The sequence below is a fragment of the Rhinolophus ferrumequinum genome, chromosome 2 (genome assembly GCF_004115265.2).
Source record: "Rhinolophus ferrumequinum isolate MPI-CBG mRhiFer1 chromosome 2, mRhiFer1_v1.p, whole genome shotgun sequence".
NCBI classification, from domain to species: Eukaryota; Metazoa; Chordata; class Mammalia; order Chiroptera; family Rhinolophidae; genus Rhinolophus; species Rhinolophus ferrumequinum.
The window spans coordinates 105,898,850-105,925,395 of record NC_046285.1 but is presented as its reverse complement, the minus strand read 5'-3'; the positions used below and the strand labels follow the sequence as shown (position 1 = coordinate 105,925,395).

Sequence of the window (26,546 nt, the reverse complement as noted above, 5' to 3'; positions counted from 1 at the left end):
GCCCCCTGCCCTGTCCCTTCCTGAAGCCCCTCCTTCCCGAGTCCCCAGAAGTCCCCTCCTGGCAGCGCCGAGCTTCTGGAACCTGCTGCAGCCCTGCTGAGTGCCCAGGCCCAGCGCAGTCTCCGTGTGTGCCGACCGCCTCACCCAGCTGAAGCCATGAGCCGGGAGCCCAGCACTGCCTGCTTCTTAGAGACCAGGGTAGACAATGTGATCTGTGAAGAGAGGCCTCGAAACACGGAGCACTGGCCATCTGCGTGAATCTGATTCTCCAGATCCTACAGGCAGGGAGATAGCTTCAGCTGTCCGCAGTGATGGCCTCTGCCCACTGATGGTGGAAGGACGGAGGCTGTCACCGCCTCTGCCGGGTGGGGCTGGGGCCGAGCACTGTGAATGGGGCCTTCCCAGTATGTTCTACAAGAGTTATACTGGGGGCTGATGGACAAGAGCAGTCTTCTCAGAAATCAGTCAAAATCTTTTTTGTTGAGCATCAGAACTGCCAAGACTCATTAATTTAACTCTGTCTCTCAGATTTGCTTCAAACATGCATCTTTGTTGTAGAAATCAGCTGATTTGCAGACAAAATACAGACAAAAGGTGGTTTTGACCTGGGGAGCAGTGACCCACTCTTTCAAAAATTAATCGTTACCATTTTTTTTGTTTTGGAAGTGGATTGACTTTTCTAATCACATTTTTTCTTGAGCTCACATTAAGGTTGATTTTCTGTCTATACAAACCTGGGCCTGTTGACAGATGAAGGATGCCCACAAGGCATAACGGGTCTTACTGTGGGGATCGACTGTCTGCATCAGATTTTCAGAATTACTTTTCTAATGAAAAAGATGAAATATAAACACATTTCATAACATTTGGGAAACTATTTTAAATCACATAGAACATCACCATTTTAACTCAACGACTCTTGGCATTTTTGACCAGCTTTTTCTAGTATTTTTTTAAAATCGGCTGTTGACATAGCTTACATGCAATAAGACTTACCGATTTTAAGGGTACAGCTCAGACAGCTTAGGTGTATGCAGCTGTGTCAGCTCCCCCACGACCAAGGCATAGAGTGCACTCATATCCCCAAAAGTTCTCTCGTGTGGCTTTGCACTCGGTGCCCCAGAAGCCAGCAGGCTCCTTTGTGCCTCTGTATGTTCGTTCTGCCATTTCTTTTCTGTCTTTTAAAAAGCTGTATATTTTTACATGGTTCAAGTTTGCCTGTCGGGGCCATTTCATTGCTTTTATGTACCTGCACACGTTTTACTCACCACCCTGCCGTAGTGTGTGCCCTGTTAGAACTGTCTCTGTGGCTTCGTTTAATGGCTGTGTGGCATTACATTTTGTGTAGACACTTCCTTCTTGTTGGATATACGATTGGAGTCAAGTATTGCCTTCTGGTTATCGGCTAGGTTTTTATCCTCAAAGATGCTTACCTTTTAAAAATAATTTTCAGAAAATGGAACACTGAATACTGCCCTTGATGATGGGACAGTAGTCACAGCTAGTTCCTCCAGTCAGTCCTGACTGGCATCGGAGCGCCAGGTGAAGAGAAGGGCTTCTTGTGTCAGGGCAGTTTGAATTCGCATTCGTGAGGTGGGGACCTTATTGCCGGAGTTAGCAGCTCATTCACAGTAGAAGAAATTGCCCTGATTCACAAGCATCGGCTTCCGACCAAGCCACACCTCATCCTCCTGTTCTGAAACTCCTGTGCAACTGTGTTTTCCCCTCTTTAGAAAGTCAGTGAGAAACAGCCATTTGGCTCTGACCTCCGTTCGTCCAGATCTGATACTCTTCAAGCATCCAGTCCCAGAGAGCGTGTGCAGAGAGCGGGGCCGGTTGGGAGGGGACAGCTCATCACGGTACCCTGCGTCCCGTGGCACTTGCTCCTGACAAAAATTTCATATTGCATTTCCATTGCTTCCTTCTTGTTATCTTACGAGGACTCAGAAAGCACATGCAAACAGTCGTAGCTCCGGGTGGCATCTTTTCTTCCATTCTTTGCCACCATATCTCTAGTTTTTGATCCAGCAAGACGTGTGCTTTTCCCCGGTTGCGATTCTGGGTGATTTCTTTGAGGACCCAGGAGATCGCTGTGTGAGTGGTCCCTGGAGTATTGCAATGGGCCATGTGCCTCTACGCAGGCTGAACAGTGCCAGGAGCGGGAGGGTGGTGTGGGCTCGTGGTCCCGGGCCAGAACGGGGCTGGCCTGGATGTCACACGCTCACTTAGACAGTCCCCAGCGTGTAGGTCCCATAAGAGCAGCAGTACTTTTTTAAAGGCTGCAGTTGCCCACCTCACAGGCAGGGTCTCCCTGCATACTCCATGAACCCTGGTCATTTTCTGCTTCCTCAGACTCCTGGGGCAGTGCTGTGAAGAGAGGCTGCCCCTGGGGGCTATTTAAAGCTAAATTCAAATGAAGTGGAATTAAGAATTAATTTCCTCCGGCACTAGCACGTGCGGGGTCACCATGGACAGCAATTAGAGCGTTTCTGTCACCGCACAGAGTCCTGGTGGACAGTGGTGGGATGGAGTCATGCGCCCACGGGCGGGTTCACAACACACTGACCGGCGGTTTAGGGTCCTATCATCTGTGTGAGCCGATGAGAGACCGAGGAATTCGATTTCGTCTGTAGGATACAGGTTTTTCTTGAAGTCGGATGAAGGATGCGTCTGGCCCCACTGGACTGGCTTCTTGGACCAGACACGTTTCTATAACTGGACACAGACCCTGCATCTGGGCTGCTGTGGCTCTGCCTGTCTGTGCTCAGTTTCCTTGTCTGTGAAATGGGGGTATTCACAGGGCCTGAATGGGTCCATGTGCATAGAACTCTGAGAACGGAGCTTGGGACATTGAAAGTGTGTTCATGTGCGTTCACTGTCACTGTCACCTGTGTGGACAGGTGCACTCGGCACTGGGTTGGGCCCTCGGGCAGGTGAGCTGAGGGTCACCTTGTTCTCCTCTCTTTTGAAGCTGCAGGCACCCCAGAAAGCAGCACCCCGGTGGAATCGGACCCCAGCCCGTGGGTGTGTAAGGTGTGCTCTGCCACCTTCCTGGAACTGCAGCTCCAGAATGGTAAGCGGGGCTGGGGTGGGTGGCCAACTTAGGTTTCGGGAAATCCTGTGTTGAGCTCACTGTGCTTTGGGCTGTCACTTCTACTCCATCCCTTTGGGATGAAGCACGTGGCCGTTGGAATGTTCTGTGGCTTCCGTGAGCAGCTCTGCTCCTGCAGCCGGTGCAGACCCAGGCCGCGTCCCCCAGACCTGCACGTGTGTGACACCCAGGACTTCCTTCCGGTGTTCCCCTCCGCTTGTGTTCTACGCTCCGGCTTGGGCTCCTCTCTGTATTGGGCACTGCGGGGTTTTGTCCTCTTTCTCTTAAGCTCGGGTGTGTTACAGTTTGCAGGGGAGGTGTCTCCATTTTAATAGTCTTCCCAAGTGTTTTTAGCCAGGTCAGCTCCCTGTTAGCTTGTTCTGCTGTGTGCGAACCGCCTACCCTTCCTGTGACATGTGTCACAGACACTGTTGGCTTTGTACTTGTCTTTCCCTCACTAGCTCCTTGCGGCACTCACCCAGCACCACGTCCCTAAATAGGGAACAGATGAAGACCGCAGCCACCTCGTGAGTGCCTGGGCTGACCCAGTGGAGATTTGCAGTGGGAAGTGTCAGCCCTGGCCCCAGGGTGCACACAGGTGCCCCTGGCATGTGACAGCGTTAGTCCCGTCCTCTCATGGGGGTCCCGCCTCCTTCCTGCTGCTGCCCTGCCATCCAGCTGGTCTGAGCCTTCATCTGGAGGCTTGGCCACTCCTGATCTTTGTACCACCTCTGCCCGCTTCCTGTCTTTCATCTCAGAAGGTCTCTGAGGCTTTCTTCAGTTGGAAATAAACCGAAGTTGGTTTTTGGTGTTTTTTTTTTTTTTGCTTTCGTGCAATATTTTAAAGACAGTTTTGTTCATCACGAATTGAGTATTTCTCATATTAGAGGCTACGTTTTTAGGTAATTATGTTATGTATTTGTTGTAGAAAAATTAGAAAATACAAATAAACTTAAAGAAGAAAATCAAAATTGCCTGGAAGGTCACCATCTAGAGAGAACCACATTACTATTTTGAGAAATCCTTCCAGTTTTCTTTGCATTTAAGTGTGTACACAGGCTTTCAATTTTTACAAAACAGTGTGAATGGTTAACCTGCCTTGCTTTTATCACCTAATTGACTTTTTAAAGTAGTCGTAGTGTTTGGTGCCGTGGGAATGCTTTTTCAAAAGCAGTGGAAATAAAGTTTATTTACTTATGCAAAGGGCCCAATCTTAGCAAATAAAATTGAAAACAAAGAAGTGAACGTGGGTGTGGGAGCGGCCACTGCCGGCTTCCTCACCGGCTTCCTCACCCCGTGCGTGGGCTCCCTCCTGCAGAGCATCTGTTGGGTCACTTGGAACAGACCAAAGGCCTCCCCGCAGCCAGCCAACACCAAGGGGCCCCCGAGAAGGAACCAGATGGGCCTCGGGGCGAGCCTCCCGCAGTTCCCAAGGGCGTCGGCACCTCCAAAGAGCAGAAGAAAAAGCCTCGAAGGGGGAGAAAACCCAAAGTATCCAAACCTGAGCAGCCGCTGGTCATCATCGAAGGCAAGGAGCCAGCAGGTGAGGGCTGGTCCTGGGGGAGGAGCCTCAGGTGAGGGGTGGTCCTGGGGGAGGGGCCTCAGGTGAGGGGTGGTCCTGGGGGAGGAGCCTCAGGTGAGGGGTGGTCCTGGGGGAGGGGCCTCAGGTGAGGGGTGGTCCTGGGGAGGAGCCTCAGGTGAGGGGTGGTCCTGGGGGAGGGGCCTCATGTGAGGGCTGGTTCTGGGGGAGGAGCCTCAGGTGAGGGGTGGTCCTGCGGGAGGAGCCAGCAGGTGAGGAATGGTTCTGGGGGAGGAACTGGCAGGTGGGTGAGGGCTGATGCTGGGAGACCAAGAGGGATCACATGACTTGTCCCCTGCCACTGTGGGCCAGGGTGTGAAAACTCAGCACAGCCCCTGTAGAGACAGAATGTGAGCCCTTTGTCTTCTTCTGTAAATCAGCTCTTTTGGAAAATACAATTTACATGTAATACAACCCACTCTACAGAGTGTGCAGTCGTGAAGTTGGACAGGTGGGTCCAGTCAGGACAGAGAAGAGCTCATCTCCCAACCCTCCCCTTGGTCTCACACGGATGGGTCTTGCCCATCTTGGGAGTTCACGTGAATGACGCTCTTTCTGTGTCTGCTGTCTCGCACGTGGCACTGCGGTGACTTGTCCACGTTGGGTTGCCCCCGCTCCTTCTCCGTGGCGGCCGAGCGGGCTGGTCGCTGTGTGAACGCTCCACCGCTGGCTCCCCATTACCTGCAGATGTGCATGTGGCTTGTTTCCAGCCATGACTGAAGCACGTTCTCTGGTTGCACCATATCCTCAGTTGAGTTTGGGGAGACCTTTGAGCCACTTTCTGTGGTGTGTGGCACAGGTCCCTCACTGCCTTTGTTACTGACCACTGGGCAGTTTTCTTTTTGCCGCTGGTATATCCCATGATCCCTTTTGTGAGAGAGAAAAAATCCTTATTCCTTCTGAAAATTAAAAAAGTGAATCAGAGGAACAGTCCTCACGTAATACTCTCAGCTGTGCCCTTCTCTGCCCCGCGGTGCAGCCAGCTCGCGGTCTGCTCTGTGGCACTGACAGGCGTGGCTTAGCTTCCCTGGGCAGACTCCCCGCCTCCAACAGGTGGAGAGGATGCGGAGGCGCAGAAAGCTTACTCAGAGATTATTTCACAGACGGTTCATTGCATTAGGAAGACTCACAGTAGGCGAAGTGGCGGAACCAGTGCTAAATTTTTATGTGTGATCTTCCCATATTTCATTTGTCCAGAGGTGCCAGCCTGGGTCCCTATCACTGTGGTTACTTGGTGATTAACTCTTGCATGGAGCAGTTACCTGCTTTTGAACATGCTCAAGGTGGCTTGTCTCATAAAATTAAGATTTCTAAATCACAGTAAGTTGTAAGATCCCACTTTCTATCAAAATGTTTTGTTTTGGGTTGTTATGAAAAGGGATTGAAATAGTGTTCTGACTGTTGTTTTAGAAGGAATCACAGTTTATAACTCCAGTTTTGAGTTGAGAATATCATTGTATTTTTCCATATATACAGGTAAATATGTGAATTCTGTAATAAAATATTGCTAGTTTTTCTTCCTTTTTTTCACCCCTGTGTAAATCTTGCAATCCGAGTCTACAGCTGTGGCCTGGCTATGGTCCTCTTCGGCCTGGCTTCGTGATTGGGTTGTGTCTGGCCCTGCCCTGGTGGTGACATGGCCTGTCCCATCCCTTCCACACAGAGCAAGTGGCAGAGATCATCACTGAGGTGCCACCGGACGAGCCTGTGACTGCGACACCAGATGAGCGCATCATGGAGCTGGTTTTGGGGAAGCTGGCCACCACCACCAGCGACGCCAGTTCAGTGCCAAAGTACGTCGTGCCACGGCATTCGGGACAGAAGGCGCTGGGGGCAGTGAATCCATGGGAGGGGGAGGTGGCACCTCCCAGCGGGAAGGCCTGATGGAGGCCGGGGGCAGTGGGGGTGGCTTTGTTTCTCGTGGTGGGAAAGGAACGGGCTTGGGAAACAGCAGAAACGGTATGGGACCAGGAGCTTAATGGTGTGTCCACTGTGAAAACTGTTATAAAAAACTTTTTTATTGTGGTAATGTGTACGTAACGTGAACTTTCCCATCTTAACCCCTTTGGAGTTAAATGCATTCATATTGTTGTACAACCTTCACCACCATCCCAACCCAGAACTTTCTCATCTTTCCCAAGCTGAAGCGCTGTATCTATTTAACAATTACTCCCCTTCCCGCAGCCCTCAGCCCCCACCATCTATTTTCTGTCGTTATGGTGACCTATGAGATATGTGTCTCTCGGCACTTCATATAAGTGGAATCATACAGCGTTTATCTACTCCTGACTGGCTTATGTCACTTGGAATAATGTCCTCAAGGCTCATCCATGTTGTAGCAGGTGTCAGAATGTCCTGTTTTAAGGCGGAATAGTTGTCTGTCATCTGTAGAGACCACATGTAGTTTATCCGTCTCTCCTGCAGTGGACACTTGTGTTCCTTCCACCCTTTGGCTGTTGTGAATAATGCTGCGATGACAAAGCAGTTTTGTATTTGAATTTCTACAAATTTAACACCTTGCTTTGTGTTTTCCTTTTTGTGAACAAAGAAAATATTTTATTTTATTGTTATTCTAGGGTAACTTTTGCCCTGAAGTTGAATTAACTGATAGCGATTTTTCCCCCAGCCCTTTTTGGAATATCTCTTACAGTCGTCAGAATGTGCCTGGTCCTCTGTAGTCCGGAAACCTGTGGAAATGCTGAAAACTGAGACCACAGTCATGTCAGAAATGGTGTTATCTATTTATTTATTTACACTCTTTCTTACTGCCCAGAGGATTTCCATGGCTTACAGTCACAAACATTTGCCAGGGAGAATAAATTTTGGAAACTGGGTTCAGGAAAAATATAAAACAGATTCGAGGCTGGACCACGTGAGAAAACAGTGCACAGACACGCTTTCTCTAGTTGAGGCCCGATTGTGCTCCAACCCTCCTGGTGTCCAGAGTTAAATGCAGTGGAGGTGTGGCTGGTACACAGTAAGCTACCTGTGCCATTGTTCGCTCAAGGTGCCTCTCCTGCCTGGATGCCCCTGAAGCTGGGCGATGCCCAAGCTCTGCCTTCCTTTCTCTCATCAAGCTGGGACAGTTTGGAAGGGGCTCTTTCCAAGATGACTAACCTTGAACTTGCCCCCCCAAGACCCAGCTCCCCACCCATCTTACCAGTTTGCTCGCCTAACGCGGCAGGTTCCCCCATCATCAGAGCGGCAGCGTCACCCTCAAGAGGAGTCTGATTCTGTCGGGCCGGCACGGCGTCCGGCGGAAGCTGGTCAGGCAGCTGGGGGAGCACCGGCGGGTGTACCAGTGCAGCACGTGCAGCAAGGTCTTCCAGAACAGCAGCAACCTCAGCAGGCACGTGCGCTCGCACGGTGAGTCGCAGGCCGCGGTCCAGCGGGGCGGGCGCGTTTCAGGTCACGCCCACAGTCACAAGGCAGCTTTTTATTGGTCGGTTCCTTTAGGTGACAAGCTGTTCAAGTGTGAGGAGTGTGCGAAGCTGTTCAGCCGCAAGGAGAGTCTAAAGCAGCATGTTTCTTACAAGCACAGCCGGAACGAGGTGGGTGGAACCGCGGCTTCTCTTCCTGGCTGTGAGCAGAAGCAGGTGGCGGCCTGAACAGTCGTGCTGGGAAGAGAAGAAAGAGTTGGGACAGAGGAGAGAGCCGGAGCGGCCTGGGGTCCCGGCCAGGCGGCAGGGCAGCCGGAGCAGGCGCGGGAGTGCTGGCAGCTGAAGGCGGGCTGCCTTCTTGGGCAGTTGGGCGGGAAGAGGGAAAATTCTTCACGTGCCTAAACTGAGTAGGAGTAGTAGAGAAAAACGTAAAGCACACGCACCTGCAAGTTGCCAGGACGGTCCATCAGGGAGGCCGTTCCAGGTGCGTGGGCTCCCGTGTCCTCCTCTGACGTGCTGTCCTCTGCCCAGGTGGACGGCGAGTACAGATACCGGTGTGGCACCTGTGAGAAGACCTTCCGCATCGAGAGTGCACTGGAGTTTCACAACTGCAGGACAGGTGAGCAGACACCGCCCGACGTCCATGGAGACCGTGGGGCTTTAGAAGGGAGGAAAGATGGAGCTCGCAGATCACCTGACTTCTAACACTTCCCTCCATTCGTTCTGCTTCCAAGCAGTCATTAGCTACTCTGCAGAACAGATGGAAGCGCCCCGTGTCTAAAGGGACTCCTTTTCTCACTTCCTGTTATTCTTCAGCCGAAGCTACATGGGCCCCACATTTGAAACCCCACCTTCATGCTCGCTAAGCGTGGTGAGCCCGTGTTGGATTTGTTACTGGGCCAGTGAGGAATGAGAGTGGGTGGGTAGCGCCTGGAGGAGTGAGGGCTCTGCCTCGCGTGTTGGAAGGGTTTCCCGTGACACGAGCTTTGCCGGATGCATGGGCTGCTGGCATCCAGGATGGGGTGCCGTGCCTCCTTGCACAGAACGTTTTGTTCTCAGCCTGCTCCTGCCCTCCAGCCTCCAAGGGAAATGGAATCTCCTTTTACTCACATGTGGTCGTAAGTCAACGCTCTCAGACAAGTCTGTGCCGAGGCACCCGTGGGCCTGGGCGAGTGTCCTGGACACCGTCTCTGGCCGAGTTCACAGCTGGCACGCACGTGTAATATAGAAATCCCCACGTCCAGCAAGGAGGCTGAGAAAGCCCCCGTCCGGTCCCTCTGCTCTGTCCTTGTGCCCGGTGGGTGACTTGCGTTCTCCCTCTCTCTAGGAGCCCTAGCACACCCGGGAGAGGGGGGGCCCGACGGCAGTCGGCTTAGCGACCTACCAGGTTAGACTCTGACACTGAACCCTTTCCTGTTGACCCCTCTGTGTGCGTCACTGGCATCTCTGTGCTGGGTCTTGGTGGGTCTCTGGGAAACCTCAACCTGAATTAGCCAAATCTTCACGGCCCCTCCCACCGAGGCCACAGCCGTCCCTGCAGCTTCCGCATCGTCCCTTTGTCTGGTTCATTTGTTTGTTCGTTCTGCTTTGAGGGCTCCTGTCTGAAACCATGGCTTGTGTCTTCTGCCCATGGTGGGGCTTTTCTGCATGGCAGGTGAATCTTGTTTCACCTGAGCTCCAGCTGCTCTGTGGCGTCTGTATCCATGGCAGGAAGTAGCCTTGGGAGCTCTCAGACGACCTGCATTATGGGCGTTGTGAGCCTTGCACCCCAGTGTTCCCCCAAATCCGGCACAGCCACCCAGCAGCCTCCACTGCTGCAGTAGCAGTCACCGAGCCTTAGCCGGGTGGTTGACCAGAGTCGGGCGACGCCCCATGTGACCCCTTGTGGATGTGCATGAGCGTAGGGGACCTGGTGTGAGAGCGAGTGGCTGCGAGTGGCCCTGTCCTGATGGGTGTTCAGTGAGGCCGACTCAGGGTCAAGGAAGAGAAGTTGTCCTCTGTCTTTAACTGTTTCTCTGGACATGAATGAGACAGAAAGTAAAAGAAGGTAAAGCCACAATTGCTACATGTCAGCTGAAAGTTCTGGCAAACCACACCTTTAACTTCATTATATAGAATTAACAGATTGAGATGTACTTTCTCTAGGTGCTCTCATTTCAAAGGTTAGAAATTTTGGATGGAAAACAGAGGACAAACCTGGAAATGGAGCTAATCTGCATACTACCCTATTTGCATACTATTATACTTTTTATAGTATTCACGTTAAGAGAACATGTGTCTTCTATGGACCATGAAACCAAGAGTTTGTCTGTCCCGAGGGAGGAGCTTTGAAATGTGTAGTGTGATGGGCTTTCCTCAAGCTTTCCCTCAGCGGGATCTGTCCTGGGGTGACGAGGCGTTGGTGTAACTCCTCTCAGAGGTTCCTGTACTGCCCTTGACTATCAGACTGTGCTAGAGAATAGCAAAGGCTCACGTCCCGGCCCTCAAGCAAAGCAGACCGTCAGGCTCCCATGCGGCGTGGCTCCGGGTGACCCTGTGCGCACACCCTTCACCAGAACCCAAGTAACGGGCATGTGTCCTCAGTTACTACATTTTAGTAAAACAGGCATGTAGACCTCGAGGGCTGCAGGATTATTGTGGGGAGGTTGTCGCTGGGACCGGGTGCCTGTCTGCATTCCTGAACTGGTGACATGTGGATGCCATGGTGGGAAAAGCCGCCCTGTGTGACAAGCTTGTCCTGGACAGCTCTGCTCCAGCTCCTCTCTCACCTGGCAGAGGCCACCTCTGAGCTGGGAATGGTTAGACGTGATCGCACGTATGTGGGGAGGGGCTCAGGAGAGAAAGCTGCAGCCCAAGGTCGTGCTGCACCTGCCACTGCTGCGAGGCCCGGGGGCCAGCGGGGCGCCTGCCCTCCAGGAGGGAAGCTCGCCTGGCTAGTTTAGCAGGCCCAGGGGGGCGGGGGTTGTTGTGATCTGATGGAACAGCCCTGTAAGGGCATGGCCCTTCACAAAGCAAGATGGCAGACACCCTTGGCTCTGGTGGCCCCATTCCTAAGAAGCCATGCTAAGGGAAGTGAGCAGAAAGAAAGAAAAAAGGTGTATTACTAAGGATCACTAGGTTATCTACAATATCAAAAATACAGAAATAAATTGTGATGAATGAACTGGATGGACTATTACGTAGCCACGAAAATAAGCACGACCATGTTTGCATAATAAGCACACGTACTGCACACATGTGCACACGTGTACAGGGGACCGTGTGGACGCACACGTGCTGCACCTGGGCTGCACGGCGGGGTCACCTGAGAACTGCTGAGGAGGACTGGGACAGTTTGGTTGTCACAACTAACTGGCTGTGTGGGTGGGGGCCAGGATGCTACAGAACATCCGCAGGGTCCAGGACGGCCCCCCCAGAGAATGGCCTGGCCCACATGTCACCAGTGCCAGGTTGATACCCTGGACAGGAGGGGGTCCTCAGACGCACCCGAGGAACTCCATTGTGCAGCCGAGTGGGAAGCCCATCAGCGTCATTGTAGAAAACGGCAGGTCTGCATGCGGCCTCAGGGATTCGCGTGGTTGGCAAACTGCTGACTTGGAGTCGAGTCACTGGGCTGGAGCCCAGGGCCCAGAAATGTGGATGACACGGTGTCCTGAGGCCCTCACGCTGACCCACACGGTCATGCCTACCTGCACAGGGTCATGGGGCGAGGAAGGGGTCCTGCTGGGCATCCATGGTCTGAGAGTTCTGGGGTTAACCCTGCAGGAGGGCCACGGGCAGTGTGATTGCCTTCTGGGGATTGTGTAGGTGACAGACCCATGGAAAGTGACGTGTCCTGGCAGGAACAAAGTGGACATGGAGGGGAAAGGGGGAAGAAGCAGTGGTGGGAAGGTGATGGGGGCTGAGGGGCAGAGCAGGGAACAAGGTGAGAGAGGAGAGCGCTGGGTGTGATGCCGAGACCCCCTGAACCAAGGGGAGTGGCCGGGTGGGTCGGGCAAAGACACAGCTGAAGAGGTACTAGTGCCTGCAGGCCAGTGACTCCGCTGCTCGTGCTCACCCAGAACAGGCCTCAGGGCAGCCGAGGGACGTCCTGGGCACCTAGAGGGAGAGGGTGCAGTGGGACAGAGAGCCGGGCCAGGCGCTGTCACAAGCCCTGGTGGAGCGTGGTGATTCCCGGGGAGGAACCATTAACTGCCATGGGAGACGGGAATGTGCTGGAGGCGGGCTGGGAGTGGCTTGGCCTGACAGGACATGAGCTAAATGTTTGTTTTTCACGCTGAGAACCAGCCGCTCCAGCCTGGTGCTTGGGCAGAAGCCACAGCAGGGCGGGCGTGCTGCACCCGCTGTGCGGTCCCATCATCTCTGCCCTCCGCCCACGCCTCACTGCCAGGCCCACGGCCACGACGTGCAGCCTGACTTCTACACCACTTACCTAAAAGTTGCTGTGTTTGCTTGCTTTCCGGACAGATGACAAGACGTTCCAATGTGAGATGTGTTTCAGATTCTTCTCCACCAACAGTAACCTTTCCAAGCACAAGAAGAAGCACGGGGACAAAAAGTTTGCGTGTGAAGTCTGCAACAAAATGTTCTACCGCAAGGATGTCATGCTGGACCACCAGAGGAGGCACCTGGAAGGTAAGGTACCTGCCTTGGGGCTGAGCTGGGGCGGGGCGTGGGGAGGTGCCGTGGGGTGGGGCCTATGTTGTCACAAGCTCTGTGGTCACCATCACGTGGGAATTCAGTGCATGGATAGACAAGAGATTACTAGTGTGTTCGTGGGAACAGTTGGAAACATCCTAAGTGTCCCAACTGTTCCAACTGGGAAAAGGTTAGGGAAACCAGGCTCCATAGCACTGAATGTCATGTGGTCTTAAAAAGCATCTTTTCAAACAGTTTTTTTTAATATTATGAGAAAATGCTTTCAATATGACAGAAAGTAGGAAACAAACAGTACGAAATTGTGTATGGGGCCTGCTTCCAGCCGTGTGTGGAGCAGAAAGTTCTGGGCGAATGCTGTGGGTGGGGGGCCATGATGATTTTCCCTCACTCCCCCTACCCTCTGTTTCCCGAGGCCGCATCTTTTGTAGCAGGCTTGGCGTACAGGGGGCTGCCTGTCCATGTGGTGGGTTCATGAGAGGTCAAGTGCAAGAGCAAGATGGATTTCAGTGGGGCCAGTTACGGGTGAGATGACGGAATGTGGCAGAACTGGCAACCAGGTGTGAGGTGTGGGTCCCCTGCGGGCCAGACCCTGAGCTGTGCAGGCAGCGCCCCAATGGGAAGGCACGGGCACTAAGCAGAGAAGCACCTGGGCTGCAGGTGCGTCCTGAACCCCCGGGGAAACCCTTAAAGAGCCTGCTCTCACACACCCTCTTGAAAAGTAACATTTTAGTGTTGGTAATCCTGATTTTTACCCTGAAAGTCACTGCTCTCTTGCTGACCAGACTTTAGTGAGCAAAGTACCTTTTTATAAAAGCTCGAAAAGAATCATTTTCTGAAGAATTGCAAATGAGGTACAGTTAAGTCCCCAATTTACATCGCTAATAGTTTGTACTACTGTATGCAAAACCATGTATAATGAAACCAGTTTTACCATAGACTAGTTGATTTAAACGAAAGTTAGGTTCCTTCGGCATCTCAGCATTATAACGAAATGACATCATTTGAGGACCTACTGTATGTGCTTGTTGGAAAAAGAAATTCGTGTGTAAAGCCTGACTGTGCCACACAAGTATGCGTGTCATGCACGTCACGCCTGTCTTAAACCAGACCGGAGTCTCTCCTCCTGTGTTCTCTGCTGTTCTACCTGCTGTTCTACATGTGGCCTCATGAGATCCAGCAGTTTTTCCTCTGTGATCCGTTGGATGGGCACTTAGGGCCTCACGAGCCAGGCATAGGGACGGGGTGGCCTTGGGCATACTACTGTGCCTCAGTTTCTCACCTGTGTGGTGGGGGTGACCATCATGCCCAACCCCCTAGGCTGGTGGATGGTTGAACAGACCCAGCTTGTGAAGTCCCGAGCGGGGCCCGAGGTGCCGGCCACCACTGGCACCCCCAGAATGCGGGTGTTTCCTGATTGACAGATAGATACCTGTACCTAGTTTCCATTTTACAACTTTATTTTACAACTGGCACATAGATCATTTTCTGCCGGAATAAATTAATGCTGCTGTGGCCATTTTGTGGTTTTTCATTTATGCTGAACTGTAGTGTAAGCTCCCCCCGCAACCTGAGGTGCTGAGGGGCCCTTGGAGAACGATGTGTTTGTCTCCTGCCAGCTTGCCAGGCGTTCTTAAGTCGGACTGGATTCACACCAGGTTATGCAGGAATGTTCCAGAATGGGCCAGTTGTGTAGAAAGAGACCATGGGAAGTTAATTTCTCTCTTAATTTGGTTCAAAGATAACCTGTTTCAGCCAAACTTCTAAGAGTCTGTTTCCATCCCAATTACGAACAATTAATGCCTTAAAACCATAAAGATTTTATCCTGTGACTTTGCATCCTGATCCTAATTTGAAGGGTGAATATTAGCCTCTTTTTAATAAAGGGCCATCTCTACGAAGGGCCTTTAGTTTGGGTACAACACCTTGTCACTGTAACTGTTGCACACTGGAAAGTGGGAAGCACGTGCTGCCCAGACGTTTCAGGTGTAAGAACAGTGTCACCCCACCCTGCGGGATGTCCCTTCTCTCCTGGGAGCCTGTATAGGACAGCGGTTAGAGCTGATACACAAGATGCATGCCACCCACCCACTCATTTGTCCCCCACTGGGGGCAAGTCTCCCATCCACTGAAAAGGACACGTGGCCGAAGTAGGACTGACCGATACACACATGCTCCATGACGAGTCACTCTCTCGCTTGGCGGGTGTTGATTTCAGGGGTCAGGCGGGTGAAGAGAGAAGACCTGGAGACGAGCGGTGAGAACTTGGTCCGCTACAAGAAGGAGCCCTCGGGATGCCCCGTGTGTGGCAAGGTAACGCCCCACGCTCGGTTCTGGAACCTCACATACAAAGGTCATCATTTCTTCATGTCGAAACTCGGAGACCCCCCCCCCCCCCCGAGCATCCAGGGGAAAGATGTTAGTGTGAAAATGGATGCTCGGCTTGTCTTAAGCTGTGGTGTCCACTCATTCGTGCCCTTGCCATTTTGATCTCTTTTGCTGTCAAGTTGGGTCTCCAGGGAATGAATGTTTCTGTTAGAGCCTTTTTCCCTTTTGCCATGATTTTTCCCCGGCGCCCTCCCCGTGCTCACGCTGTCACGCTCTCCTCGTTAGCGTTTCTGAGACGTGTCCTTATGGCAGAGACCAGAGCGAGCGCACTGGTCCGGGGACTTTATCCTGCCCATTGGTGTCGGTCTCCCTGTGGCATTTCTTGGTGACAGCGCCCATGACCCCTGGCCACGGGCGCCCACTGTGCCATGTTTCATGGATGTTGGCACTCCCGAGTGAGTGCGATGTCGTCCTTCTGAGCAGATCTATCCTAGGTGTGTCCAAGGTGGTCTGGCAGGCAGGTGAGTCCTTAGCAGAGCCGCTGGACCCCCGCTGTCCAGAAGCAAAGCCCCTGCGCCCCATGCGGTGCTGCAGACCTGAGTTAGCACTGTGCTGGAGCCCATCCTGGCACTGCCGACTGGGCCACATCAGGATGCCGTGGAGAACGGTGATGTTCTTCGCGGACGATCTCTGGGGTCTATGGACAAGCATTGCCAGATTTTTTAACGTTTTCAAGAGGAAACAGAAATCTCAGTTTCGGGGTTACTGTTTACCAAGTGCAGCCCAGTGTTGGTGACGGCTGCCACATGTCCCCTCTCTGCCCGCAGGTGTTCTCCTGCAGGAGCAACATGAACAAGCACCTGCTGACCCACGGTGACAAGAAGTATACCTGTGAGGTCTGCGGCCGCAGGTTCTTCCGCGTGGACGTGCTGCGGGACCACATCCATGTCCACTTCAAGGTGTCAGGCCGCGCGGCGCACACGGGGGCGGGGCTCACACAGGGGTGTGGCTCACACGGGGGCAGGGCTCACACAGGGGTGTGGCTCACGTGAGGGCGTGGCTCACAGGCTGGGCGTGGCCCACTGGTTGTGGGTGGCATGGCAGCCCTGGGGCCAACGTCCTGACACACTTGTCAGCTTGGCCCGGTTCCTGTCTTCAGATGAGTCCTCATGGCTGCTTGCTGCGTCTCATGCATCTCAGCTGCAGGGATGCCATTAAAATTTCTACATGCTGGGTGCTTCCTGGAGGAAGAAAATGATGGGATGGTGGCATTTGCCTCCCTCCCTGCCTTGGAGGAAAGCCAAGAGTTGGTGGGAGCTGGGGTGCAGCAAGGACTTGGGGTCATCATTAATGGAGAAGGGCTGCATCCAGGGAAAACTAAGAAATGGTAGGTGGTGCTGAGGCCCAAATGAAGCTGGACGCACACTGCCTAGAGACACCTGCGGCTCAGTGACTGTGGGGGGCAGGTCCCAGCCCTGGGTGCAGGTAGGGATTTCACTAGGCAAGTATGAGAGAAAGTGGGGGGCAAGGTATGAGAGTGTGGGAGGCTCCCCAGTGCAGGTGGTGGGCTGGGGTGGAAGGAAGAGCCCATGGGGGTACAGAGCACTGGGACAGGAACTGAGACCTCACTGTGACCCTGCTACGTCCCAGCTGGGACCTGTGGGTGCTGTCCTCCCACCCTTCTGAGCCCACGTCCCTGTAAAACGGGACCTGAGACCTGCCACAAAGTGGGTTTCCATGAGGGTTAAATTAGATCCTACAGAGGTGAAGGGCCTGGCAGGTCTGAGTGCAACGTGGCTGTGCTCTTTCTAAAGGGTGTTGCCCTTTCTTTGCTGATGGAAAATAGGGGTGTGCGAGGGTAGAAGAAATGGAACAGCAGGCCTCATGAAAACCTGTGTGCTTTGGCCGGAGGGAGCAGAGAGAAAGAGGATAGCGAATTTTCCAAAGGAACCCTGTTTACCATCCCCCCCACACTAAATTTTGCTTATTAAACTTGGCTGGCACTGCTATGTGTCCTGGCAGCCTCTGCCTGACAATGGGCAAGGAGAGCAGACGGCAGCGCCCGTGGCCGTCAGAAAGAGCCAACCGCCAGGCAGAGTGAGCCCGCCTCCGGTCCGCTCGCTGCTGCTGATTGGCTGAAACGCTGCTTCCTCAGCTTCTAGCCCCGCAACCCTGCAGTGTTCCCTGGAGCGTCCCTAGCCTGTACAGTGACTGTGGAGTGTTCTTGCAGTCTTTTTCAGACAAGTAAATGGAACTTTGGGACAATCCCAGCCATGTATGTCTCATGGAAAGAGGCCTTAGTGTCCACTAACCCCACCCCATCCCGTTGATAGATGCCACCGTCCAGGTCCGGGACGTTAGGTGTTCCTGAGTCCAAGCAGCACCAGGCTCGAGCCCAGGGACATGGGGCAGGGACTTTGCTATCCCCCGCCCTCACCCCTCAGAGGGCGTCAGCCTTGGGCGTTCCAGAATCATCTGAATGCAAACATGGGCCTGGCGGGCTTACCGTCAGGGAAGTGGGGTGTGCACAGGTTACCCAGGGGAGCGGGGCTGCATGTGGCCCAGGGCCTGTCCCACAAGGGGCAACTCAGTAGGACTTCCTACGTGTCAAAGGGACCCTGCCTTCTCCATGTGGAATAAATAACTTTGTTACTGTGGAATAAATAACCGACGAAAGCTGCACCGAGTGTGTGAGCAGTCGGATGTTGTGACTCTTCCAGGACATCGCGCTGATGGATGACCACCAAAGGGAAGAGTTCATTGGCAAGATTGGGATCTCCTCAGAAGAAAACGATGACAATTCTGACGAGAGCGCAGACTCGGAGCCTCACAAGTACAGCTGCAAAAGGTGTCAGGTAATGACTGCTCTGGGAACATCCTTCAAGGAAGCTCAAGTAGGGTGTCCAGGCGGGAATTCCCGCCTGTTCTCAGGAAGTTTTTCCACTTTCCCGTTCCCGAATCCCGAGATACAAACTGTTTTCTGTTCTCCACGATGAATCGTTTCCACAAAGTGACGGCTGATACTACCAACCACCTGGGTTCAAGGAGCCGATCTTCTCGATTTCCCGACCAAGTTTTCTCGGGATTCGAGAACGGGAAAGTGAAAATAATTCCTGAGAACGGGTGGGAATTCCTACCTGGAAACCCTAAGCTCAGGCCACTGGCTGCAAAGTGCAGGGCGCATGGCCCCCTTCGCCGGGGCCAGGCACCCACATCACAGGTGTCTTGGAAGGCCACTCCATGTCACTCGTTTCTAAGGGATGCTATATGTGGGTCTCACTGCTGTCACATGGTCCAGTCTCCTGACTGGTCAGCGCAGGGCTGTGTGGCTGACCAGGTGGAGATCCCTCTCTGAAGGTTGGCCCCAGGCGGGGGCTCCTCCTCTCCTGCCCTCCCCTCAGGCCCGTGGCCTTTCCCCACGGCCTGCCCATGCATGGAGGGAAGGGCCATGCTTGAGGGGGTGGTTTTGTTCAGGAGGGAACCCGAGCTATGAGCAGTAGTCCTGCTTGGGCTCCACTGCTCGGGAAAGTGCGGTTCACGCTCTGTCGAGTGCAGGTCTGCATGATCTCCGTGAACTCCAGCACCTGGCTGTGCATCTGTCAGGGCCGCGGGGTGTAGGTGAGAGGCAGGGAGCTCGGGTGGGTGGAGAGGACGCGAGTTCAGGGTACTGGCTGGTCTGGAGGGGAGGCCTAGGAGGTGCACTTGTCACCTGCCCCCGCTGCCCAGTTTTGCCCGGCGCTGACCCCACCCCTGGGAGTCCCTTCCTCGTGGGGGCAGGGGTTCCCAGCGCGTGGGCGGGAAGTGGCTGGGCCGCAGAGGCCGGCCATGCGCACTGTGGGCCACGTGTCATCCGCAGCTCACCTTCGGCCGCGGGAAGGAGTACCTGAAGCACATCATGGAGGTGCACAAGGAGAAGGGCTACGGCTGCAGCATCTGCCACCGCCGCTTCGCCCTGAAGGCCACCTACCACGCCCACATGGTCATCCACCGCGAGAACCTGCCGGACCCCAACGTGCAGAAGTGAGGCCCCCAGGCTGCTCCTGGGGTGGTGCCGGAGGGAGGTGCAGAGCAGGCAGCGCTGCTGGGCCCTGGGACAGCGCGCTGCCTCGGCCATCCCGTACTCCGTCCGTCTTCCCCCGGCTTGCACACTTTCCTGCCAGGACTCGGCACCCGCAGGTCACATCACAGGCCTACAGAGCCACCAGGAGCCCTTTCTCCCCAGTGATCAGGTGCCGTGATTGCCAGCCTCCTGTCTGGCTGCAGCCTGAATCAGTGCTCTGAGCCGGAGGGAGTTAGTGGAAGGCCCTGGGTAGAGCCTGGAGTAGCCAGCTCCGGCAGACTGAGTGGCTCAAACAACAGAAAAGTATTCTCAGTTCTGGAGGCTAAAAGTCCAAAACCAAGGTGTCGCAGAATTGGTTCCCTCTGAGGCGTGTGGGAGAACCTGCTCCCAGCCTGTCTCCGGGGCTTGTGCACAGCTGTCTTCTCCCTGTGTCTTCACGTCATCCCCCTTGACACGTCTCTGTCGATTTCCGCTTTTTATAAGGACACCAGTCATGGTGGGTTCAGGCCCACCTTAAAGACCTCACTTTAATTTAATCACCTGTTAAAAACCCAACTCCAAATACAGTCACAGTGGGGGAACCAGGTGGTTAGGGCTTCAACACATGAATTTGGTGGGAAGGACACAATTCAGTCTATATAGAGCCGAAAATCTGTGTGTCTTTTATCATCTACGTTGCACCTTTCTGACCTCACCTTTGCTGACAAAGATGCTTAGGGAAGGTGTGCCTGCTGGGACAGTCCGCAAGGCTGGACTGCCCTGAGGCTTGTGTCCGGTTTCAGGTACATTCACCCATGCGAGATCTGCGGGCGTATCTTCAACAGCATCGGGAACTTGGAGCGACATAAACTCATCCACACAGGTAGGTGTTCCTGTCGGGATGCAGGGCCCCGAGCTGACCTGGGCCACCGGGCCTTGTCCATGGGCTTCCAGCACCGAGCGGCATTCATCGCCCGCTCCCAGTGCATTCTCCTTTCTCTGGCTTCTCCCATCAGCCACTGCTTCCCCTCCCAGCATGGACCCTCCCTGCTCCATCACTCCCTGGGCGTCCTTGGGACCTTCTTGCCAAAGAGCCCAAGGGAATGTCTGGAGTGGGTGGAGGGAAGGGGTGGCTCAGTGGTCACGTGCTTCTAGCTGTAGGGAGGCCACCTCCCTTTCCTGTTACTGCCTTTATGCTGTAACCAGGGCTGCAGACTTTACAGGCTTATAATTTCCATATGTTCATTTTTCAGGTGTGAAGAGCCACGCCTGTGAGCAGTGTGGGAAGTCTTTTGCCAGGAAGGACATGCTGAAAGAACACATGCGCGTGCACGACAACATCCGGGAGTACCTGTGTGCCGAGTGTGGGAAAGGTACGTGCAGCAGGTCCCGACCACAGGCGTGTCACCAACCACGCAGAGCTCCAACAGGAAGGGTGTGCAAGAACTGGCACGCCAAACCTGAGGGGTCACCAATGCTGTCGGAGGTGCCCAGGCCCAAGTCATTTACTTAAAAACGAAAAGATGGGAGGTAAGCATGCAAATGAGGGATCTGCAAGAAAAACCAAGTAGTCCAAAAGGCTCAAAGACATGAGGAATCCAAGGCACAAACAAATTGTTTTAAAAGTAGGGAAACCATACAACATAGAATTGTTTAAAGCACAAAATAATTCTGAGAAATCACCATGTGGCCTGAGCGTAGGTGCAGAATCCTCTGTTCTTAGTAACTACTGTCGATCAGAACCAACTATGTACTAAGACGGTGACTTACTGTGACCAGGGAGCGCTCTGGCCTTTATTCTAATCAGGAGAAATTAGGTCAGTAATAAACCCATTAATAAAATATCTCACAGTAAATAAAATGTCATATAGTAAGTGAAACTTGAAAAAAGATAATCCCAGTACATGGTAAAATGTTAACCCATTTCTGTTTTTTAAAAAGAACAACAAAAAGCTGTCCAGAAGACTTGGACAGGGGATCTTTCTTTGGCTGTTGCAAGCGGCCACCAGAGCTGTCGTCAGTGGCGAGCGGCAGGACCACCGTCGTTCAGACACAGGACAAATCACACCAAATTTTATATTCCACAGAGGTTTTACTTTTTCCTTTATTTGTTTTTTTACTGAGACATAATTGATACATAATATTGTACAAGTTTAAAGTGTACAACACGTTGGTTTGACACATTGATCTATAGCAATGTGATTAGTACAGCAAGGTTAACTCAAAGCCCCATCATGTCTCATACTTACTTCTTTTTGAGAACAGGAAAGATTTCATCTCTTAGCAACTTCACACTTTATAATATAACATTGTTGACTGTCACTGTGTTGTGCATTCAATCTCCAGGCCTGATTTATGTGAGGTGTAAGTTTGAACCCTTCCATAACATCTCCCCGATCTCACCCCCCACAGCACCTGGTAACCACCATTCTAGTCTCTGGGTTTTGTTTGTTTGTTTGTTTGTTTGTTTGTTTTTGGGTTTTTTCATTTTATTTATTTTTTTTAAATTCATTGGGGTGACAATTGTTAGTAAAATTACATAGATTTCAGGTGTACAATTCTGTATCACATCATCTATAAATCCCATTGTGTGTTCACCACCCGGAGTCAGTTCTCCTTCCATCACCATGTATTTGATCCCCCTTACCCTCATCTCCCACCCCCACCCCCCTTACCCTCTGGTAACCACTAAACTATTGTCTGTCTTGTCTATGAGGTTTTTTTTTTTTTCTTAGACGTTTATCATTTCTATCCCTCCCACTGTGGACCCCCCGCCCCCCATCCACTATCTCTCTGACATGGCACCGAGCCATCCCATTTCCACTATCTCCACTCCCAATGCTGTACTCTGCCTCTTGTAAATGTATACATACCTATATATACATACATATATATATATATATATATATATATATATATATAATATTATAGTTGGCATTCATTATTGTTCAGCTTCAGGTGTACAGTGCAGTGATCAGGCATCTACATCTTCCCTGAGATGGTCTCCGAAATGGGACACATGTCCATCGGATACCCTACAAAATCTTTACGACATTATTGATTACGTTCCCCAGATTAATTTTCAAAACCCCGTGGCCATCTTGTGGTTACTGATTGTTTTCTAATCCCCTCACCTTCCCCTTTACCCCCACCCCCCCCGCCCATCTAGCAACCCTCAGTTTTTCCTCTTTGTCTCCAAAACTGTTTCTGATTAGTTCATTCACTTATTCTTTTCTTTAGATTCCGCATATAAGTGAGATCATTTGGTACTTATCTTTCTCTGTCTGACTTATTTCACTTAACATAATGTTCTCTAGGTCCATCCATGTTGTTGCAAATGGTAAGATTTCTTTCTTCTTTATGGCTGCGTAATACTCCATTGTATAAATGTACCACAGTTTCTTAATCCAGTCATCTACCGATGGGCATTTCGGTTGTTTCCATGTCTTGGCTATTGTGTACAGTGCTGCAATAAACATAGGATTGCATAAAGATTTTTGAATTGGAGTTTTGGATTTCTCCGGATAGATACCTAGGAGTGGAATTACTGGATCATAGGGTAGTTCCATTTTCAGATTTTTGAGATACCTCCATACTGTTTTCCATAGTGGCTGCACCAATCTGCAATCCCACCAACAGTGCACAAGCGTTCCCTTTTATCCACATCTGCGCCAGCACTTGTTGTTTGTTGATTTATTGATGATAGCCATTTTGACTGGTAGTCTCTGTTTTTAACAAGTTCAGTTTTTTTAGATTCCACATGTAAGTGAAATCATATAGTATTTGTCTTTCTCTGTCTGACTTATCTCACTTAGCATAATGCCTTCAGTGTCCATCCAGGTTGTCACAAAAGGTAAGATTTCCTTCTTTCTCATGGCCAAATAGTATTCCACTGTGTGTAGACGTATATGTGTGTGTGTGTACACACACACACACACACACACACACACATATCTATGTATCACATCTTTATCCATTCATCTGTTGGTGTACACTTATGTTATTTTCATATCTTGCTTATTGTGAATAAAGCAGCAGTGAACATGGGAGCACAGATATCTCTTCAAGATCCTGTTTTCATTTTCTTGGGATAAACACCCAGAAGGGGGATTGCTGGATCATAAGGTGTTGAATTTTTAATTTCTTGAGGAACCTCCATACCGTTTTCCATAGTGGCTGCACCAATTTACATTCCCTCCAACGGTACACAAGGGTTCCCTTTTCTCCACATCCTCGCCAGCATTTATCATCTCGTCTTTTTAATAAATGCCATCCTAACTGGCATGACGTGATACCTCATTGTAGTTTTGATTTTCATTTCCCTGATCATGAGTGCCATTGAGCGCATTTTCATGTACCTGTTGGCCATTTGTAAGTCTTTGGAAGAATTCGGGTCCTTTGCCCATTTTTTAATTGGATTATTTTCTTTTTTGCTATTGAGTTGTGTGAGTTCTTTATATATTTCGGATATTAGTCCTTTATTAGATGTATGGTTTGTAAATATATATGGTTTGTGAATATTTTCTCTCATTCCATATGTTGTCTTTTCAATTTATTATTTCCTTTGCTGTACAGAAGCTCTTTAATGTAATCTCACATGTTCATTTCAGTTTTTGTTGCCTGTGCTTTTTAGTGACTTATCCAAGAAATCATTGCCTCAACCAATGTCAAGGATCTTTGTTCCTATGTTTTCTTCTAGGAGTTTTACAGTTTCAGGTCTTAGATTTAAATATTTCATCCATTTCAAGTTAATTTTTGTGAGTGGTATAAGATAGTTTCATTTTTTTTGCATGTATCTGTCCAGTTTTCCCAGCACCATTTATTGTAGAGACTGTCCTTTCCCCAGTGTGTGTTCCCTTGTCAAAAAGTGGCACCCTTGTCAAAAAGTGGTTGATTATATGTGGGAGGGGTTATTTCTGTGCTCTTTATTCTGTCCCACTGATCTATGTACCTGTTTTTATGCCAGTACCATATTGTTTGGATGACTATAGCTTTGTATTAATAATATATAATACATCAGGTACAGTGATGCCTCCCGCTTTGTTTTTCTTTCTCAGCATTGCTTTGGCTATTTGGGGTCTTCTGTAGTTCCCAAAAAATTTTAGGATAGTGTTTCTATTTTTGTGAAAAATGTCATTGGAATTTGATAGGGATTGCATTCAATCTGTAGATGGCTTTGGGTAGCATGGATATTTTCACAGGATTCTTCCAATCCATGAACATGGGATATCTTTCCATTTATTTGTGTCCTCTTCAGTTTCTTTCATCAGTGTCTTATAGTTTTTGTTGTACAGATCTTTCACTCCTTGGCTGAATTGATTCCTAAGTATGTTATTGTTTTCCATGCTGTTGCAAATGAGATTATTTTCTTAATTTCTCTTTCATATAATTCATTGTTAGCATATAGAAATGCAACTGATTTCTGTATGTTGACTTTGTATCCTGCAACTTTACTGAATTCATTTATTAGTTCTAACAATTTTTTAGTGGCATCGTTAGGGTTTTCTATATATAAGATCATGTCATCTGTGCACAGAGAGAATTTTACTTCTTTCTGATCTGGATGCCTTTTGTTTCTTTTTCTTGCCTATTTACTCTAGCTAGGACTTCTGACTGTGTTGAAAAGAAGTGGTGAGAGAGGGTATCCTTGTCCTGTTCCGTATCTTAGAGGAAAAGCTTAACTTTTCACTGTTGAGTATGATGTTAGCTGTGGGCCTATCCTTTATTATGTTGAGGTACATTCATTCTGTACCCAATTTGTTGAACATTTTTATCATGAAAGTATGTTGTATTTTTTGAGATGCTTTTTCTGCATGTATTGAGATGATCACGTGATTTTTATCTTTCATTCTATTACTGTGTATCACATTTATTGATTTGTGGCTATTGAACCATCCTTGCATCCCAGGATTAATCTTACTTGATTGTGGTGAATTCAGTTTGCTAGTATTTTGTTGAGAATTTTTACATCTGTGTTTATGAGGGGTATTGATCTGTAATTTTCTTATAGTGTCTTTGCCTGGCTTTGGTATGAGGGTATTGCTGGCCTCATAAAATGAGTTTGGGAGTATTAGCCTCTTCAATTTTTTGGAAGAATGTGAGAAGTATTAATATTAATTCTTTAAATGTTTGGCAGAATTCACCAGTAAAACCATCTTCCTTTATGTGGTTTGTAAAATTAAACAGAAAAGTATGTAGACAACACAAATGCCTCAGTTCCACTCACTGGATAACCCCTACTAGCACCCATAAAACAAGATTACATGTAAAGGGTTTTTCTTTTTTATTTTCTTTTCAGAGAAAAGCAGAGTGTGAAAAGTTCCCTCTCTCCCATCCTCAGTCCCTCTCCCCAGAGATGACAGTTTCTTGTCTGTCTCTCAAAATAACTCTGCACGAGGGCAGCATGCAGATTGTTTTCTTGAAAAAGTAACAGTCACCCAACCATACACAGGTGGGTGTGCGAGATAAAGTTGTTATTCCCTCCTCAGACCTCAGTTATACTCAAAAGACCCATTGTTAATCATTTTGTAGAAACATTTCTAGCAGTTTCTGTGCCTGTCTTAGTGATGGCCATGCTGGCATGGTTCCAACCACTGTCCCCACTTTGCTCGAGCTCTTCCACTTGCTGGCCCCTTGTGTCTGGAGGAGACTGTACAGCAGTGTAAAGGTGGGAAGGGTCAGAGGTGGACAGGCGTGGTTCAGCATCCCCCCCAAAAAGGCAGGGAGAAACCAAAGTTGATCCCCCAGGGGCTCCCAAGTACTGCTCAGTGTCCTGGCAGGGTAGGGAGGGGTGCCCAGGGCAGGTGCTGAGGTCAGAGCCACGTTCTATAATATATACCGTGTTTCCCCAAAAATAAGACCTAGCCAGACAATCAGCTCTAACATGTCTTTTGGAGCAAAAATTAATATAAGACCCGGTCTTATTTTACTGTAATGTAAGACCAGGTCTTATATAATATAATATAATATAATATAATATAATATAATATAATATAATATAATATAATATATAATATAATACCGGGTCTTATATTAATTTTTGCTCCAAAAGACGCATTAGAGCTGATCGTCCTTATTTTCAGGAAAGCAGGGTACATTTCTATATTTGAAATGTATTTAATAGTTTAATGATTTATTTCATGAGTACTGAATACCAGTAAATACTGGTATTAATACTTGGGCTACCACATTTGTTTCATGTAATCATAAAATATTGGTACTGTCATTTTGCTGTCATATCATAATCACCAGCACCTACAAGCCAATGCTTGTGCTTACCTGTTCTTTCCATACCTTGCCTTTTATTTACGTACAAGTCCATCTTAGAGATCTTTGCGTATCAGGACAGGTAAATATTGTCCTGAGTTTTCTCCAACTCTTGATAGGCTTCCATCCTGGGGATACTGTAACCAGACCCTCTATTTCTATATTAAGGAGTACTGTGGCGCTGTCTTTTATCATTACAGATAATGT

At 50.2% G+C, this 26,546-nt stretch overlaps 1 protein-coding gene across 2 annotated transcripts in view; it reads left to right on the top strand.

Moving 5' to 3' along the window:
* PRDM15 (PR/SET domain 15) overlaps window positions 1-26,546 on the top strand; it is a 49,497-nt gene that overhangs the window by 7,278 nt on the left and 15,673 nt on the right. The window contains exons 5-18 of one of the 2 annotated variants that reach the window (XM_033088376.1): window positions 2,972-3,073; window positions 4,410-4,634; window positions 6,334-6,463; window positions 7,855-8,036; window positions 8,127-8,221; window positions 8,582-8,669; window positions 9,378-9,437; window positions 12,518-12,685; window positions 14,925-15,019; window positions 15,862-15,993; window positions 17,755-17,889; window positions 18,891-19,054; window positions 19,877-19,956; window positions 20,327-20,446. In XM_033088376.1, the coding sequence (XP_032944267.1) occupies window positions 2,972-3,073; window positions 4,410-4,634; window positions 6,334-6,463; window positions 7,855-8,036; window positions 8,127-8,221; window positions 8,582-8,669; window positions 9,378-9,437; window positions 12,518-12,685; window positions 14,925-15,019; window positions 15,862-15,993; window positions 17,755-17,889; window positions 18,891-19,054; window positions 19,877-19,956; window positions 20,327-20,446 (1,776 nt within the window). The remainder of the gene's footprint in view (window positions 1-2,971; window positions 3,074-4,409; window positions 4,635-6,333; window positions 6,464-7,854; window positions 8,037-8,126; window positions 8,222-8,581; window positions 8,670-9,377; window positions 9,438-12,517; window positions 12,686-14,924; window positions 15,020-15,861; window positions 15,994-17,754; window positions 17,890-18,890; window positions 19,055-19,876; window positions 19,957-20,326; window positions 20,447-26,546) is intronic. The other variant, XM_033088385.1, reaches the window with a different exon arrangement.